Source organism: Lissotriton helveticus, chromosome 3_1 (assembly GCF_964261635.1).
Source record: "Lissotriton helveticus chromosome 3_1, aLisHel1.1, whole genome shotgun sequence".
In the NCBI taxonomy this organism is placed as follows: Eukaryota; Metazoa; Chordata; class Amphibia; order Caudata; family Salamandridae; genus Lissotriton; species Lissotriton helveticus.
This window is the reverse complement of record NC_136061.1, coordinates 823,305,213-823,323,086: the sequence shown is the minus strand read 5'-3', so window position 1 is coordinate 823,323,086 and position 17,874 is coordinate 823,305,213. Positions and strand designations below refer to the sequence as shown.

The 17,874-nt window shown below is 42.6% G+C and overlaps 1 protein-coding gene across 1 annotated transcript in view; it reads right to left on the bottom strand.

The window, feature by feature from the left end:
• C3_1H1orf94 (chromosome 3_1 C1orf94 homolog) overlaps positions 1–16,425 on the bottom strand; it is a 623,539-nt gene extending 607,114 nt beyond the window's left edge. The window contains exon 1 of the mRNA XM_078683767.1: positions 16,111–16,425. Within this exon, the coding sequence (XP_078539893.1) occupies positions 16,111–16,385 (275 nt within the window). The 5' untranslated portion in view covers positions 16,386–16,425. The remainder of the gene's footprint in view (positions 1–16,110) is intronic.
• Positions 16,426–17,874: the final 1,449 nt, after the last annotated feature.

The following is a 17,874-nucleotide window of genomic DNA, read 5'->3' as shown; positions in this document are numbered from 1 at the left end:
CCGCTCATCTCTATTCTTTCTCACGAACACGACCATCATTGATTAGCTCGGTTTTTTCGTTTTAACAATTTGGACTTAGGGATTCATAATGATGCTTTTAAATCTACTATCATTTCCCTCACTCTCATGGGTCCGCTGCATAGTCATTGGCAAGGACTTCCTATGCTACTTGCATGGGTGAAATGCAAAATTACTTGTATTATAACATGATTGCCCACTGTAACTTGGGCTTGTACTGTATTATCTCTATATGTTTTCCAGCCCTGAGGAAGTCGCGGGGGTCTTGTCCCGAACGACGAAACACGCGTCGGCTGGAGCCTGAACAAGCAAAAGATATTAAAAAGCACATATGATATCAATGCTCATGTTAAATATTTTAAGTCACTTAACTTGTTAAAATCTATATATTCGTGTGCTAGGATCGTGAACAAAATACTATGTAATCCAATCACAAAAGAGCAAGAAAACTCATTTATATGTTGGTGTGACTGTTATCCATTGACTTAACAAACAACACTTGTTTATGCCGCTATGCACAGTAAAATAAATCTACAGATAAGCTTCCAATAGGACTCCTTCAGCTGTGATGTAGTTCTTAGTAATAATACACTTTCCTGTTATGCGTGTATATCAAACTGCAATTTCATTGTAAACAGAAAGTACACCCACGGGCTACTGAAGCTCTTTCTTGGCTGGCAAAATGGCTCTGAGACTAAAGCTTTTACTACTCACCAGCAGTCCAAAAGCTCACATCAGCCAAGGTCAATAGGTTTTCATCCTTCTGAGGTCGATGGAATGAGTATTATTAAACTGAGAAATAGTAACATCCGTTTTACAGTCTTCAAAATGGCAAACATGTGCTATGAAGCACCATAAAAAAACAAGCTAGCTGTCAGTCAGTCATTGATCTTTATTCGGTTTCACATAGAAACATAAAAGAACACACATACAGAACCAATTGATAAAAATTAATAACAAAAAAGCAAGAATAAAATACAAGATTAAAAACAGAAATGGAACAGAACATGAGAATACACATCATACAGCAAATAAAGTTTTTCTCAAGCGAGCCGCACCAGATAAAAAATAAGCTAGGTTAGAACAAGTCAATAGAGCCAGTAATAAAATGTAATAACACAGAGAAGGTTGGACCTGTGCAAAGTGTTTATCAATGATCAAGGGGACAACAAAAAGCTTTCTTAGTCTTTTATAGAAAGTGCAAATCATAGTAAAGTTCAAAGTGACATGGGCCAAGTTGTTGGCACAGCTAAAAGGGGTAAAGGTGGTACAATATGAGCTTCCACAAGGAACTGGTACTAGATGATGTATTACATTTAATCTAAAATTAGTTAGAAGGAACCGATGGTAATCAAATACGTTATATACAAATATGGTTCTAGTAAAAGTCTATTCTGTAATGGTAAATAAGATTTAACTGACAGCTAATGCCTAAGCAATATTATCCCCTTCCTAGCCCTCCGAAGCATGTTATTATTTGGGAGAGGGTGTGTGTCCTTCTGGGTACCGAATGACAACTGAAGCATTAATAAACAAGTACTTGCAATGCAATAGGTCTCACATTTGCGAGAGTTTGAGCTATTGGCATTGTGAATGACAATACCTTTTATTTATGTGTTCTGAGAACATGCAAGTGGTGTGTAACGTATAGTCCTTGCTTACAAGAAGCAAGGCTGGCAGTAAAAGAGGCACAGTTACTGTCAGCCTTGCTTCTCGTAAGCAACTACTATAACTACAACGTGCATCTTTACACACCACTTGCAGGTCTTCAAAATACATCACTAAAAGGCAATAACATTCACATTGCAAATAGCTCAAACTCTTGCAAAAGCAAGACCTATTGCATTGCGGTGACAAGCAAGCAGTGACAAGCATTTGCAATGCAATCTGTCTCCCCTTTGGGACCTTATATGTATTTAGCTATGCAGCACATTAGCATGGGTGCTGAAACATCTACTGTTCTTTAACATGGAGGGAAAGTAAGCACCAAACTGAGTGACACCCAGGTATCGGAACACATGGAGAGAAATACTGTTGTAGGCTCCACTTATTATAAATGTAATTAAAGTTTATCAATAATTTAATGTATTAATCTTCAGATCACTGAAGAGCTCACATACCACGGTCACTGCCTAACCTACTGTCACACTTATAATCACTGCCACACAGTCCATCGCAAAAATGTGCGATAATATAATGCATGGCTAAACACTTATAAGGTCCCAAAGGCGAGACCGATTGCATTGCAAGTGCTTGTTTTTATTCTACCCATACCCCTCCCTTTTACCATTAATCTGTACCCCCACATGTGTTGCTCCTCTCCCTTCCCTGTCTTTTTTATTTACTTTTCTTTTTCACAGCTCCTGCTTGCTGAAATTAGCTAGTACAGTCTGCTTACTTGCTTGGAGTCCGGTCCGGGTTTTGCAGTTGGAGCGACAGATTGCCAGAACGCCAGAGCCAAAGCTAGAGCTCCATAGCTAGAGCTCCAGGAGGCTGTCGCCCCCCGTTCCTACAGCTCCCCCCTGTTCCTGCCCCTGCTGGTCTCGGCTCCCCAGACAGGCTCAGCGGCATCAGGGGACCAAAGTGTTGCCACCTGCCCGTGAAAGGCAACGGCCTGCGGTTCGCGGCTCTCCGGGCAGCAGCGGGAGTTCATAAGAGCTGCCTGAAACTTTGCGTCTTCTGGCTCTGCGGTCTCCGCGGTCTCCGCCTAGAGCAGGGCATCTTGCTGAACCGGGTTTGGCGGACCAAGTGAGGCGAGGCTGTGCCTCTGCGTGTCTGCGAACCTGCGCGTGTCAATACAGGCAAGTGGGCACTTCCAGTAGCGGAGGAGCAAGGTGGGGGCTCTGGATAGGCTTGGACAGGCATGGAGCGGTGAGCGGTGGGCCACTGGATGCCGACAGAAGATTTGAAGGGGCCAGTAATAGGTCTATAGTGCTACACAGCACTTCATAGCACTACATAGCACTATACAGCGGGTTGAGCCTGGAGACAGGTGGAGGGGGGCCACTACCCGCCAAGCTCCTGGAAACAATAACCTGCAAAAGAATAGCTAAAGAGAGCTAAGGCTATAAAGACAACAAAGACCGCAAAACAACAAAAAGATACCAAATACACCAAAGACTGGTTAAGCCCAGCCCAGTTCTGATTCAGCAGGAGACCTGAAAGGCTGGTGTGACCATGCGGGTTGGTGAGCAGCGAGCAGTAGTAGAGGAGATACTTTGCCAAAGCAGCCACCGACAAGCGACCTGCTGCACACAGGCAAAAATGAGGTCCGGCAGAACAAGGGAAGCTCTGCCACCCAAATCAAAGGGCAGAAAAGGCAAGGAAAAGAATCACAGAGATGTGCAAAGTGCAGAACCATCATTAGTTTTGCTGGATCATCAACAGCGTGCAACACAGCCAGAATACAGCAGGGCTATAACCTCCAGTCAACCTAAGATCTACACGAAATTAAATTTCCTTAGGGACCCAGGGTCAGCCCTCTTCTCAAACACCGCAACCCTAAAAGGTCTGCAATCGCCACTGCTACCCTTGCAGTCCCGAGTCTCCACCCAAAGCTCAGCTCTCAAAGAACACAGCAAAGTAGAAAGGGCGCTAGACCACCCAACACATCAAATCCGAATCACACCACCGCCTCAATGGTCACTAGAGCCCGAAAATTGCCTGTCTGGCAGGCGCACCCGGGGATTAAAATCTTCCCCAACAAAAATCAGCCATCAGTCCAGCCCTCAAGAGCTTCGCACTGCGGAACAAAAGCTTTATGAGACCCCCACATCTCTACCAAAATTAAATGCTGGGGACAAGGACAGGGTACTAACAAAAAAAAGGCTGAGAGTGACACCAAAGGAGCAACGAGGAGAATGGACTCTGAGTAAGTCAAAGTAATCAACGATACTCCCAGAAATATCATCCTGTCCAGCAATCACAGTACTCCCATCAAAAGAATGGACTCTTCAAGCATAAAATCACTATCAACTATGCCACCCCTTGACCAAGGATGCTTACTTGAACAATTTGGAGGAATAGAAGCGGAAGCATGGCCACAGGATCCAAATCAGATAGAAGATGGGAGGGCATCAATGTCCTATCTGACCACGCAAGAATGGGAAGACCTGCTCGCAACCTACTCACCAAAGCATGAAAAAGAAAAGGACCAGGAACAGGAACAAAGTGTGGTCACCACCACAGAACCCTCTGAGAATAAACACCCCAAAGACCAACTTAAAAAGGGTGCAGAAAAGCTTGTGCAAACAAACAATCAAAACGCCGGGGTTTGGGCCTCACTGCTAAACACAATACAACTGGCTGTTAACACACTGCAATTTCAATCTGAGAAAATGGAAATCCAACTAACTTTATTGAATACACTGGCAGTTTTTACCGCCGGTATCGATAAAAAATAGGGAAACTTGAATGGACTAATAACAGGCCATGGATACATTATCAACTCTGCCCTTAATTCTAATCAGCCAAGGATATCAAAAGTGTAACAGTAGGGAAAACAACAAAACACCAGGGCGATCCCAGCACCCCAGAGGGACCATCCGTTGTCCAATCAACTAGCAACACGCACAGTGGAAACGTCATGGTGGGCACTGAGGGAAAGGGTAGCCCAAGCCACGGTGGATCTCCAAAACTGAACGCAAAGCAACGCGGACAATTGAAAAGGAAGGGGCGCAACCAAACACCCCTCCCCCCAAGTGCGACAGCTTATTTCCCCATATTCTCAGACCAAGCTGACAAACATGGGAGTAATACAGCTGATGTAAACATAGCAAAACAATCACAACTGGATATAAATACCCCCAATCACTGCAGAAACCAAGAAAAAGCCGCATTCCAGGCATGTGTATCTGGGGCACATGGAGAAATTGGAGAAGACAATGCCCAAAGTTCCACACATAGGGCTTGCAAGGATCTTACAGAAGAGGGAAAACACGTTTTTACTATCACTCCTCATCCAACAACTATAGATAGTGGCCACTACAAACAGCAATCACAATCCCAAGACTCGAGGGGAGAATCAAGGGCTCAACACATTAACTCAGTGCCCTCCCACGAACCAAGAGAAGAAGTGTGCATTGCGAAAGCCCAAAAGATTTTTAACGCAAACCACAAAAACATCAAGACCAATTTGACCTCAAACAGTGGGCCTACTTGAGAAACCTGGGGGACGTCAGTTAGGCTAGCAGGGTCAAACCCGGAGCCACTGCTAGAAGAACCTAAAGTTCCTATTATACAGCCCATGGAAGATCCAGCTGAAGGCTTCAGGTCAGAGAGGCACAGCAGGAAGGACAAGTCACAAAACAATCCTCCCACTTGCCAAGTAAAGACAAGCCTATCCCTAGAACCTCCTGGGCTGATCCACCAAGTATCAAATTGGAATCACAGTCCAAAGAAACCACTGTCAGCATACTCCAATCAGAACTGCCACACAAAGCAAATTTACTGCCGCCAGCAAATTCAAGAAAACACCAGGCAGCTGAGGTTCTGGTATTTTACCCTCTGTTTACCTCCAAGGGACCTCAGGACATTTTGAACCGAGGCAACATCCTGAGATTAACAGGGTCAATACCAAATCTCACTGGCATAAGGTCAACTCTCTATAGAATTCATACATTCTACTAACCCTATGTGTCTAGAGGCTACAAAAACAACATGGTCTAAAAGCGAAACAGCAGAGGCAATCTTAGCCGAACAGGGCATATTTCAGAGCTGGGGCATAGAAATCGTTCCTTTCCAACAACCAGCTTACCCATCGCCGCTACTAAGTAACGGAAGCCCAGCACCAAATACTCGCCAACTACACTTAAATTGTGTACTCAGAGGAGCACGGGGCAGATCCCGCCCACTGAGCACCAATATGGACTGGGATCAACAAAAAACTGCACCACGGGTAGCTGCTCTAACAACCCAAGGCTTGATTAAGGAATCAATAATGGGAACCATCGTTCTACGCTCAGATGAGCACTGACGCGATGAGCAAGACCAAAACCAACAGGGAACAAAGGAACCCCTTCTTAGATTATGCTCATGGAATATAAACAGCTTAGCAACAAAAATTGAGGACCATGACTTCTTGCAATACATCACAAATTTTGATATAATCTTCCTACATGAAACTTGGCTTTCGGTTCCCGAGCATATTGAGGGCTACATTTGCTTTGCGAGTCCAGCAAAAAGTATGGGCAGATTCGGCCACTGCTCAGGCGGGTGGCAATCTAAATCTCCTCAACAAGCATACCCTCATCTACTCTTATCGAGTCATCGTCAAACGGTATATTGGCAGTTACAATATCAATCCTTACAAAGGACCGAAAATTGGAAGTGTGCTTGATTAACTCATATGTTCACCCCAAACGGAAAGTGAAAGACTCTATCGAACTCGAAAACCAAGTAGCAAAGTTCGCAACAGTGATGGAAAACCCAAACTTCATTTTGACAGGGAACCTAAACCAGTATCTTATAGGTTCATCACAAGGAGAGGAAGTAGCTATACAAAATGGAATCCATAATATCACCGTACAAAGTTATCCACCGAAGAGAAAGAAGAAGCACTGTAACAGTTGCCTACTTGCAGAACTAGAACATCTAAATCTGCGAGCCTTAAATGGAAGATTCTCGGATGACTCTCCACCAGTGGACTCTTACTACTCTCTTACATCAAGCTCCATACTGGACTATACCTTTGTAAGTCTTGCTCTCTTCCCATACATACTTGGGTACAGAATGGGGGATAGGGGCTATAGCGACCATCGCCCACAAGAATTTCAAATAAGAGCAAGTCCTACCAGCACAGATGCAATTCTGGGGCACATCTCCATGTCCAACCTAAGAAGGATAAAATGCACAACAAAGAACACTAACTCTCAGGTCGAAGCAGCAATTCAACTCTTTAATTCGCCAATATACAGCCAGGAAGACAAAATCGACCACTGGGAACAGTTCACGGACAAGCTTTTAGATCAATACGCAGAAACAAAAAACAACTCCCAGAAAGTATGGGAGAAAAATAAAATCTCGAAGGTCCAGAGACAGCAGCTGAAACACGCCAAAAAATCAATAAACGCAACACTACGCTGGCTGAGAAGATCTCCAGAGAACTCCACTGCACGAGCGTCCTTGAATAACAAAGGGCAAAATTAAAAAGTCTGAAATGGAACATAAACAGCAACCTTGAAAACGTCTTTTGGTCAAAACTTTTATACAACACAAACATTAACAATAGTGCCAGTTTCTGGAAGACGGTGAATAGGATCATTCACCCACACCATTTGGGTATTGAATCATACATTTCAGAAGCAAACTGGGTAAAGTTTCTCACCAATCACTTCAATAATCAGACCGATAGTGCTGGAACTCTAATGGTGGAGAGCAGGACAGCTGGAGACCAAGATGGAGCAAGTACAGCGGGAATGAGGGATCAAGAGCCGTCGCTCAAAGTAAACAGCTCTCTCATTTCAGACAACTGTTCTCAGCCCCTCACAATCAAGAAGCTGATAGCCAAAGAGAGGAAGGAAGGAGCCCCGGGTCCGAACGGAATCCCAACTGCCCTGTTTAAAGCTAAGAGTGAGGACTGGGCGGATATCCTGTATCTTTTATTCTTGGAAGTTAGGCGGTTAAATAGGATACTGGAATCATGGAAAGGCTCAACAATAGTCCCAATCCACAAAAAAGGTGATAAAGCTGAGGCCAATAACTATAGCCTAATAGCTCTAATAGATAACGAAGCAAAATACTTCTCGGACACTGTATTAGAGGAGCTGACAAACAGGGCGGAGACGAATTCAATAATACCGCTGAACCAGACCGGCTTCCGCAAAATGGCTAGAACATCCACAAATATCCTCACAATCTCACTAATAATCGATGCAGCCAAAGCCTCAAAAATACCTGTACATTAATGTTATATTGACTTTAGCGCTGCCTTTGATAACATTGATAGCGGTAGATTGTGGGGAAAACTGGCACAATGGGGCATACCTCAGAACACGTTAAACATGCTAAAACTTCTGCACATGAACACCTGGGTGCAGGTGAAATTAGGTGGTGGCACAAACATCTCCGCAAAGGTTCCCACCACAAAGGGTCTGAAACAGGGCTGCGTGCTTGCCCTGACCCTGTTTAATCTGTTTATGGCTGACCTTCCAAAAGTGCTCAACGCCTGCAATTCCCACTCACCAAGGATCGGAGGGCAAACACTGTAAAATCTCATGTATGCTGATGACGTAGTTTTACTCAGTCACACGTACGTTGGTCTTCAGCGTCTACTGACGGCGATGCAGAACTACGCCTCAGTAAACCACCTAAAAATAAACTTGAGCAAGACACGGACAATGTCAATAAACCATAAAAAGAACCTCCAAAAAAGCTGGTTCCTCAGTGGCACAAAACTTACACCAGTTCACGAATAGAAGTACCTTGGAGTGACATTTGATAAAGACGGGACATTTAGGCGTCAGAAAGAGGAAGCTAGAAGGAAATGTCTGCTGATTGCCTTAACAATGAAAACTCTTCCAAGCAAACTGATGGGGCCTACCATGACTCCGCTTTTGAAAGTTGTCCGGGCCAAATGACTCCCCTCAATTACCTTCGGTAGTGAGGCAATGCGGGAAAGAGATGCAAAAGAATTGGAAAGAAAACAGGTCAAGGCCTACAGAATCTTGTTCAGCCTTCCATCCTACACATCACCTGCTCAAATAAGGCTGGAGTTTTGTCTCTTACGGCAAGATCTAGCTAGGTATGGTGCATATATTATCTGTATGCACAGGATTAGAAGTGCCACTACAAATAAGTTAAATTATCTGCTGTGGCAGGACACACAACACAGAGAGCTTTCCCAAGCCAGAAGCTACTTACAACTAGCTCTTGAATCCACCCAACTCACAGATCTTTGGAACCCACAAATCGGCTATTCCAATTTCAAGAAACTGGTCTGGAAATCCCTATAACAAATTTCCTTGGTGGAAGACAAAGCAACCTTCTTAAACAGATCGCATGCCTGGATGACCCTTAACTCCTATAAAACTCTGGCTCCACAATTGTACTTGAACCAGGGCTACTCGAAGTCCATAAAAATGAACTTTTTGAGGCACAGGATGGGAATCCTTCCATGCACTCAGCACCTTCCTCCAATGCAAAGGTCACTAGCAAATGAGTCGTGCAGGAGCACCTTTGCATGCCGTGAGGGGAACGGCTCTACGTACTTGCATCTCTCCTTTTCCCTGCCGTGAGGGCAACGGCATCTCTATTCCATCCAGTGCCATGAGGGAAACGGCCGCAGGGTGACCACGCCAGACCCTCAGCGGGCGAACTACAATTCCCAGAAGCCCCGGGGCCCGGCGCAACGCTAGTGACGCCATCAACACGCCCGGAGGTGCATTAAGAGCCGGGAACGACTCCCGCATCGCGGGACGCGCGCGGGCATCGCCGGGGGAAGCCCGGGACAAGGGCGGGACAGTCTGTGGCAGTCCGGGGTAGGACGTGGCTGGGCTGGGCCAGAGACCCTGGTTGCCACGACGTAGTCTACCACTCGAGTTAAGTTATACCCCTTTTTACTTATTGAACTCTTCATTTCTTTCTTGCACCTTCCTGTGTGCAGTTTAAATACTGTTGTAATATCGAGGGAATCTATATAGTCTGTATTGTCTTAAGTACCCTGCCTCTCACTTGTAGTGCCTGGCTTCGGCAATCAGGAGTATTTAGAGCTAAGGCACCATGTCTAAACAGAAGGCGACAATGGAAAACTATCTGGTGAAAGTAGTTAACAAGATTAATGATGAGCGGAGAAAATCGCTGGGTAAGGGGATTTTCCCGGGTTTACCCATAACATCTACCTCCCCTCCTCCAGTTATATCAACATCACTAGATGACAGCTGTGATGTTGTAGATACTACACCTGAAGTGATATCTATTCCTGCACCTACCCAAGATAGCTGTGATAAATCTAATGACAATCCCAGTCAGTGCTCTCCTGCCCCACGAGCAGTAAGGACATGCAGGAAAACACAACCTAAAATAGGGGGGAACCATGGTAAGAGGAAAAATGAAGCTGCACCTAAACATTCCAATTCTGATGTGGGTGCTAATGTTAACAAGGAGGCAGCTACACGGAGCTTAGAGCAACACGAACTTCTAACCAGTCTTCTAGAGGCCAAGCACGAGAAGATCATTCAACCCCTTTTAGTCAAACTTGACCAGCTGTCGGCAGAGGTGGTGAGACTGGGAGGCCTTTTAGGTGCACAAAATGACAAGTGTGATAAGTGTGAAAATAGTAGGGGTATCTTTAAGGAATCGGAAGCCAGTACGAATGTACAAAAGACATTGGATGGGAGGGTTAATACAATCAAAGAAGATGTGTCTGTCCCTATGCCCTTATTACGGAAGGATATTGAGTCACCTATACCTGATTGCAAAACAGGGGCTATTTCGGGCAAAAAAAGCAGTTTCATCAACCTCCCACCCGACTGTGCACCGTATGTAGTAGTTTTAACCAATGTACCCCCTCCTGACTTTAATCTGAGTAAACCCCAGCCAGAAACTCATGAATCACTTAAAAACAAAACAGTTTCCTGGCTGCACAATAAATGTGGTTTCCAAATTGCCTTCTCAGATCAAATACTCACCACAAGAAGGGTAAATTGGATTGGTAACTCTAGTAAATCCTGTAGGGGTGACTGTGTCATCATTAATTTTAAACACCCTCAGCATGTCGCCACTTTTCTGCTTAGAGCGGCTTCTATGATTTACGACGTGAATAGTATATGTGTCCGCCCCCTTTGGTATTTTTACAGCCACCTCATTAAAACACTGCATGGCATTGGAAGAGACAGACCACCCCCTTCTATCTTAACACTTACTCAGCCTTCCTTTTACAAGGTCCCAGTACAAAACAGGTACCAAGTTTTGAGCTCTTTGGATACAAACGATTGACATTTACTGGACTCCGAGCCTCCTATGTTTATGTCTTCTATTAGCCCAGAAAATGAATTGGGTGCTGATAGTCCAGAACCAGAGAGAACTGAGACGGGTGATGCATGTTTTACTATTGTAGGGGACCAGAATGCTTTCATTGATGGGAGGTCTGTTATTGATCAAGCCCCCACCTCTGTGGAAACAATTAGTGCTGATCTAGATTATACAGCGATTATAGATAATGACAATTGTTTATATGTACAAGAGCTGTCCTACTGCTGTAACACCAGGGGGACCTCTATTATTAGTTGGAACATTGCTGGCTGGGCCTCCAAGGAAAAAATGTTGGGGTGGACAGACGTGTTAAGGTCTTATGATATATTATGCTTTCAAGAAACTTGGTGCTCGGTTAAACCAAGCCCTGAAGGGTTTGTAAGCTATCATCTAGAAGCAACCAAGGCACGTTTTGGTAGAGCAAAAGGTGGCTTGCTCATTTTATTGTCTCTGAATCTAATGGTGACTGTTGTCAAGCATCTTACTGTCGGGTCTCACTCACAAATCTTATGGTTAAGTGAGAAGAAAGGTAAAGAGGTGCTTCTTATTAATTTTTATAATAATTGTTTTGACAATACTAGACATAAAGCTATAGATGAATTGGAAGGTGCTCTATTGAAGCTCGCATCACAGGCTAAAACTGTTTTAGATTTTATTTGGTTAGGTGATTTTAATTCTACTCTTTGTTCTATGTCAACTTCCAGGGTGTGTGGGATACACAACAATAGGGGCGATAACACACCACATTTCCCGCACAATAAGTATGGTGAGGCAATAAATAACCTGTTGTCAAATTTTGATTTAGAAGTCCTGCAACCTGCGACAGATTCTGAGGGTCAATTATTTCCAACCTTTACAGGCAGGAATAGTAGTTCTCAAATTGACCATGTTATGGTCTCTTCAGGTATTGTGCCTTTTTGTCAGACCCCGGTCATTGATGAATCTCCCATTAGTGACCACAACCGTATCATCATGTGGAATGAGATCTGGAAACCTAGAACCCAACAGATCTCTAAAAGTATTGGTAATATTGAACCACATAGATTAAACGGGACTAGGTTGAGGTGGAATGGGGAAAAATCTGAAAAGGTATTGAGCCAAATAATAACAAAATCCATGGCTGATATCAACAGTATCCTTACACCAGGGAATGACTCTGAGTTTTTAGTAGCATATTTTATTAACATTAACAAGACTGTGGACACCATATTTACCAGGACAAGTAAAGTGAAAATCGATAGAAATAAGGGGTGGTTCGATCATGCATGCACAACTCTCCACTCCAAATTGAAACAGGCCTTAGCTCTCAGACCTAGGGACAAAGAAAGAGTAACATCTTTGAGACACGAATATAAATTGGCCGTCTCTACCAGGAAGAAGGAGTTGCAGCAGGAAGCCTGGGATAATCTTGCGCAGGCTGCAGATACCTCTGATTCCTGTCTGTTTTGGGCCACGATTAATTCACCCTTTTTTAGGGATGATAGGGCCCCCCACCTTGCCGCAAATGTTAGCAGTGAGGCGTGGGTTTCCCATTTCTCTAATATATTTAAGGCAGATGGCCCAAAGAATCAAAATCCCATGTCCTGGCCCGCAGTCCCTTTCAATATTACTTTAGCCGAGGTGGAAAGTAGTATTAAAATTAGTAAGGGGGGTAAGGCCCAGGGACCGGATGGGGTACCCATTGACGTATATAAGACTCTTCCGCTACTATGGGACCCCATACTTACCTTGGTCCTTAATGCTGCAGTAACAACCTTGATCCCGCCAACTTGGGGTGGCTCCATTATTGTACCAATCTATAAGAAGGGTGAGAAGTCAGAAGCATGTAACTATCGCCCTATTAGCTTACTCGACTCGTCTGTGAAAATTATGAGCAGAGTGCTGCTCATTAGACTGGAAGAGTGGGCAAATGAAGAGGGTATACTGGCTACCTCCCAGTACGGTTTTAGAAAGGGACGTGGCACAACGGATCAATGCTTAAATCTTGAATTATTAATCGGCAAATATACCAAGGCCAAGCGAAGCACTCTGTATCTCTGCTTCGCCGATTTGAGCAGTGCATTTGATCTTGTTGACCACTCATTACTATGGCCAGTCCTGTTAGAACTTGGTGCACCAGAAGGAATTATATTCTCTCTGGCTCGTTTATATGGAAAAATGCAAGCCTGCGTGCGTTTTGGGGCCAACGAGGAATGCACCACTAATTTTAAAGTTGGACGAGGAATAAGGCAAGGTTGTGTTCTTGCCCCCTTGCTTTTTACTCTTTTCATCAATGCTGTTGATAAAATCCTAAAAAATGTTAAAGCTGATGCCCCTCTGGTAAACGGGTCTGGAGTACCAGTACTGCTTTATGCAGATGATGCTGTGCTTCTGTATCAGACCCCATCAACGCCTGATGGATCGATTTTCCACTTTTATTGATGAACGGAAACTAGTTATTAATAAAAGCAAAACCTATACCTTGATCTGCGGTGCAAGGTCAAATAAAAAACATAATTTTTATATAGAAGGGGTTAAAGTGCAGCAAGTTGATAAATTCAGTTACTTGGGTATGACTTTCTCTAGTGATGGAAGCTGGTCTAACGAACTTGCTAGTGTGAGGTCCAAGATGTCTAGAAGTGCCTATGGAATATTGAAATTTGCCTCTAAAATAGGTGATAGGCGTATTATTGACATGATGCAGATTTATAATGCAAGAAGTGTCTCGATTGCATTATATGGGGCAGGGGTATGGGGATATTCAAATGTAGGCAGTTTACAAACGGAAGAGAATATTTTCCTGAAAAAACTTCTCTGCCTACCCGCCTCTGCCACAACTGATCTGATCCACAGGTAACTGGGGGTTGACTATTTGTCTGATCTGGTCACATTAAGGCCCCTAATGATTTGGTGTGCTATCTGGCATAAGGAAGAGACACTTTTTAATCAACATGTCATTCAGGATTGTCTTGGCTTGGCTAACTATAAAAAGATCCCATGGTTAAAATACACCGTAGATGCTTTTCTAGATATTTTTGGACTGGATATAATTGAGAACCCGTTTGGTGCCGGTGATATACCAAAACTTGTGCTGAAAAATAAATTTTTAGCACATCAAGTAGAAAAGCGTCAAGCTAATAATGTTCCCCTGTCTACCATAAATCTGTATAATATGTACAATGAATGTGAAGGTCCGCAGTTGTACCTGAGACAGGTAACCAGGCCGGCCCATAGGTTCTTTCTTACGAGATTGAGATTTGGCATGGCCCACGTCTTGGTGGCCTTTCCCCATCCTAAAAAGCATCCTGTAGGCCCCTGCCCATGTGACGGTCATACCAAGCAAAGCACACTGCACTTTATGCTAATCTGCCCTTTATTCTTGCATCTTAGATTGGTTTACCTGAAACCATTGTTCATTAAGTATGGAGTTCGCAGTGTTGACGCGGCTATGAAACTGATTTTTAATGTAAACTCTTCTGATATATGTGTTTTTACCGCTACTTTTATATGCAAATCTATTTATCATCGGAAAAGTATGATGTTTTAATCCTGTTTGCATTTTATCTGTATGTAAATGTTTTCTTTTGCCTGTATGCTTTTATGGTCATTTGTTTAACATGTACCGAATAAAGCTTCATGAAATGAAATTAAATGAGTCGTGCAGGTTGTGTAACACCAAACGAGGCGACATACTACACTTAATCTGCTTATGCAAGGACCTGCATCAAGCACGTAATCAGCTTCTCAAAGAACCCTTCAGACAGGAAGGCATCAGGACCAGGAGACAAACGGTGTTAGCATGCTTTAATCCAGGAAATACACAATTAAATTGCAGATTAGTTAAATTCCTTATGCTGGCCGAACAAAGAATGCCCAAGCTAGCAGAAACTGAATAAGGACCGGGCCGCATAATGCTAAAAAGGATACGTTGCTAACCAGTCAAAAAAAATTAAGATACTGCTTGAAGAAAAGGGTCAACCCTCACAACAAACGAAGACAACTGGACCAAAACAATTATGAGGATCTGCAAAGAATTCCATGGCGGGACTAAAACACGTATCCGTAATTCATAGCAGAAGACACTCAAAGTCCTACATAACGCCTACAATTCACTCGCATAACGCCTACAATTAACTCGGACTTTCTACCGGTAAAGAAGTTCCCAATAAGGGGTTTTAAATTATGTTTTAACTAAACATACACATTGATGGATCTGTTAACTTATTTTAGCATTTTATGTAACATATTGCAATGGTTTTAAATAACTATGCAGGAAATAAAGAATCTGAATCTGCTTGCTGAAATTTGCAACTGGGTCACTTATTCCTAGATAATGCACTTTCACACAAGTTATTATTTGCTTACCACTCCAAGATGGAAATCTGCCATCTTGGAACAGTAAATTTCAAGTAAAAAAAAATGGCTGCAGCAGCATCATGACGCATTCGTGTGCATGAGTGGGGATGTATGTGCCTGTGCCTAAAAAGTACCTGGCTACTGCCGTATCATGATGCATACATAAATGGTTACCCATGTGCGCATATACGTCATCACGCACAGCCAGTTTCATTCTTTTCAATCTTTTTTTTGTTTGCTGTTGCAATGTTGTTCAGCATAGGCTACAACTTTGTTTTAAAAGGTTGCTGATTCACTTAAGCATTTGCAACAAGATATAATAAAGTCAAAAGATTGGCAAGACTTACTGGCTATGCCAGTGCTCATTCCATAATGCATTCTATAAACCTTACCATGTATCGTAATGTTTACAAATGTGTCATATGGATTTTATGTAGCTTGTAATAATATCCGGAATGTATATTCTATAGGAATGTAATAAAACATTTGGTAGACTTGTCATCACAATTTTGTGTAACTTGTTTTATAATCTGATTCAGCAGCAGAAAACATCACGCAAGCTTTTTGAAAATGATAGTGAAACATGAGATAATCTCCTGGTGCTTGAATAATAAGCTTCTATTATGCCCTAAAACAGTAGTACACACAGAAGAATGAGGGTCTGAGCTTTTCCGCATCAAAGATGCAAACACGAGACACGCAGGTGACACACAGACCTCAGCAGGGGGCACTCTGCTCACCCACGCAGAAAGGTGACCCTGAACTATTTTCATAACAATGGTGACTTACTCCTCGGGGAAGTGACTCCCGCTGCCGCCCCCTGCCGCACTTGCATTTTCTAGGACAGCGAACGCGGACGCTGATTGGCGCTCCAAGGCCTCCCCTGGCGCCTTGGGCCTAAGTCCATCCGGCAGGTCCTGAACCCGTTTCCAGATCTCGTGGCAGGCCTTGTCCAAGCTGTCCTGTGGCGTGTCCTGGTGTATCCAGATGTACCTAGGGAATGGCCCCAGCGGGGGAGAGTGGGTGGGCACCACGGGGGGTTGCAACAAATTCACGGGCGCCATCATATCCTCCCCTTTTTCTCTGCTAGACACAAGAGCATTGCAAGAGCTTCACTTTTGAAAACAAATGAGTGTTCAAATGTGGAAGGTTTACATTTGTAAACAGCCATGGTAACTTGGTAACAGTGGAACTCTTGAACTCGCAGAACTCCGGCAGTCTGAGCAAGGCACAATCCTGGAGAAACAGGAGCATCTGTGGCCGCTTATAAAGCGCACACACGGAACCGAGGTGTCTTTCAGCGCTTGAATGACGAGGATCAACAACGTAACCCGCCTTCGAGGTGCTCTCCCTCTGAAGACTGAGCCACAAATAACTCGGAGAAGAACCTGTGATTTGAAAGTTACACCCATCTCTGCTGCAGGCGCCATACCCACCGTGCACAGGCGAAGAGGATAAGCCACCGAATCTGACCAAGGCACGATTTATTTTCGGGAAGATTTAATACAAAATTGCTTATCGAACCCACAAGGCACATTTTTGTTTAATTATTCAATGTTTTCTCAGCATGAATGTTTTTGTTTGCAAAATGTTAACAGGGACGAGTCCATCTGGTTTTACCAGGTTTACCAGGATGCCGGTTACTGGATTTATAAGGTTCCATGCTATTATTTTTTATAGTACAGCCTTCAATTAAAATTATAAGTGCAAAAAATGAACAAATTCCCTGCATTTTTGTCTAACTGTTCCTGCATTAAAGTTAACAAGCATTGGCAAAGCCAATAATAATAATCATCACGGTATAGAGTCAAAATATCGAGTTTTTAATATCGATATGCATTAATATCAATTAAAAAATATAGAATGGGCACAATATCGACTGGACAGAATATAGACTACAAAAATATCGAATAGGATAGCATTAATATCGAGTCAAAAAATATAGAATGGACATAATATCGAATGGACAGAATATAGACAACAAAAATATAGAATGACAGAATATAGACAACAAAAATATCGAATTTGAGGTAAGTTAATATTAATTTTTTAAAGTTTTTTTTATTGTTAGTATATGTGTGAAAAGTGTATATTTATTGTATAATTTATTTTAATCAATTAATTTTATGGTATTTAATTTTTGCGTAATATAATTCTGTCGCGGGTTGTGGGTTTATAGGGGAATAGGGTGGGAAGTAATTTAATTATAATTATTTAAATATGTTAATTTATTTATTGGTATTTATTTTGAATTCATTGTTAATGAATAATTAATTGGTAATTAATTAAAATATAATTGGTAATTATTTTAATTAATTGATTAATTTATAATTATGTTAATTTTATTAATGTATTTTCTGTAGCGGGTTGTGGGTTTATAGGGGAATAGGGTGGGAAGTAATTTAATTATAATTAATTAAATATGTTAATGTATTTTTTGGTATTTATTTTGAAATAATTGTCAATTAATAATTAATTGGTAATTAATTAAAATGTAATTGGTAATTATTTTAATTAATTGATTAATTAATAATTATGTTAATTATGTTAACT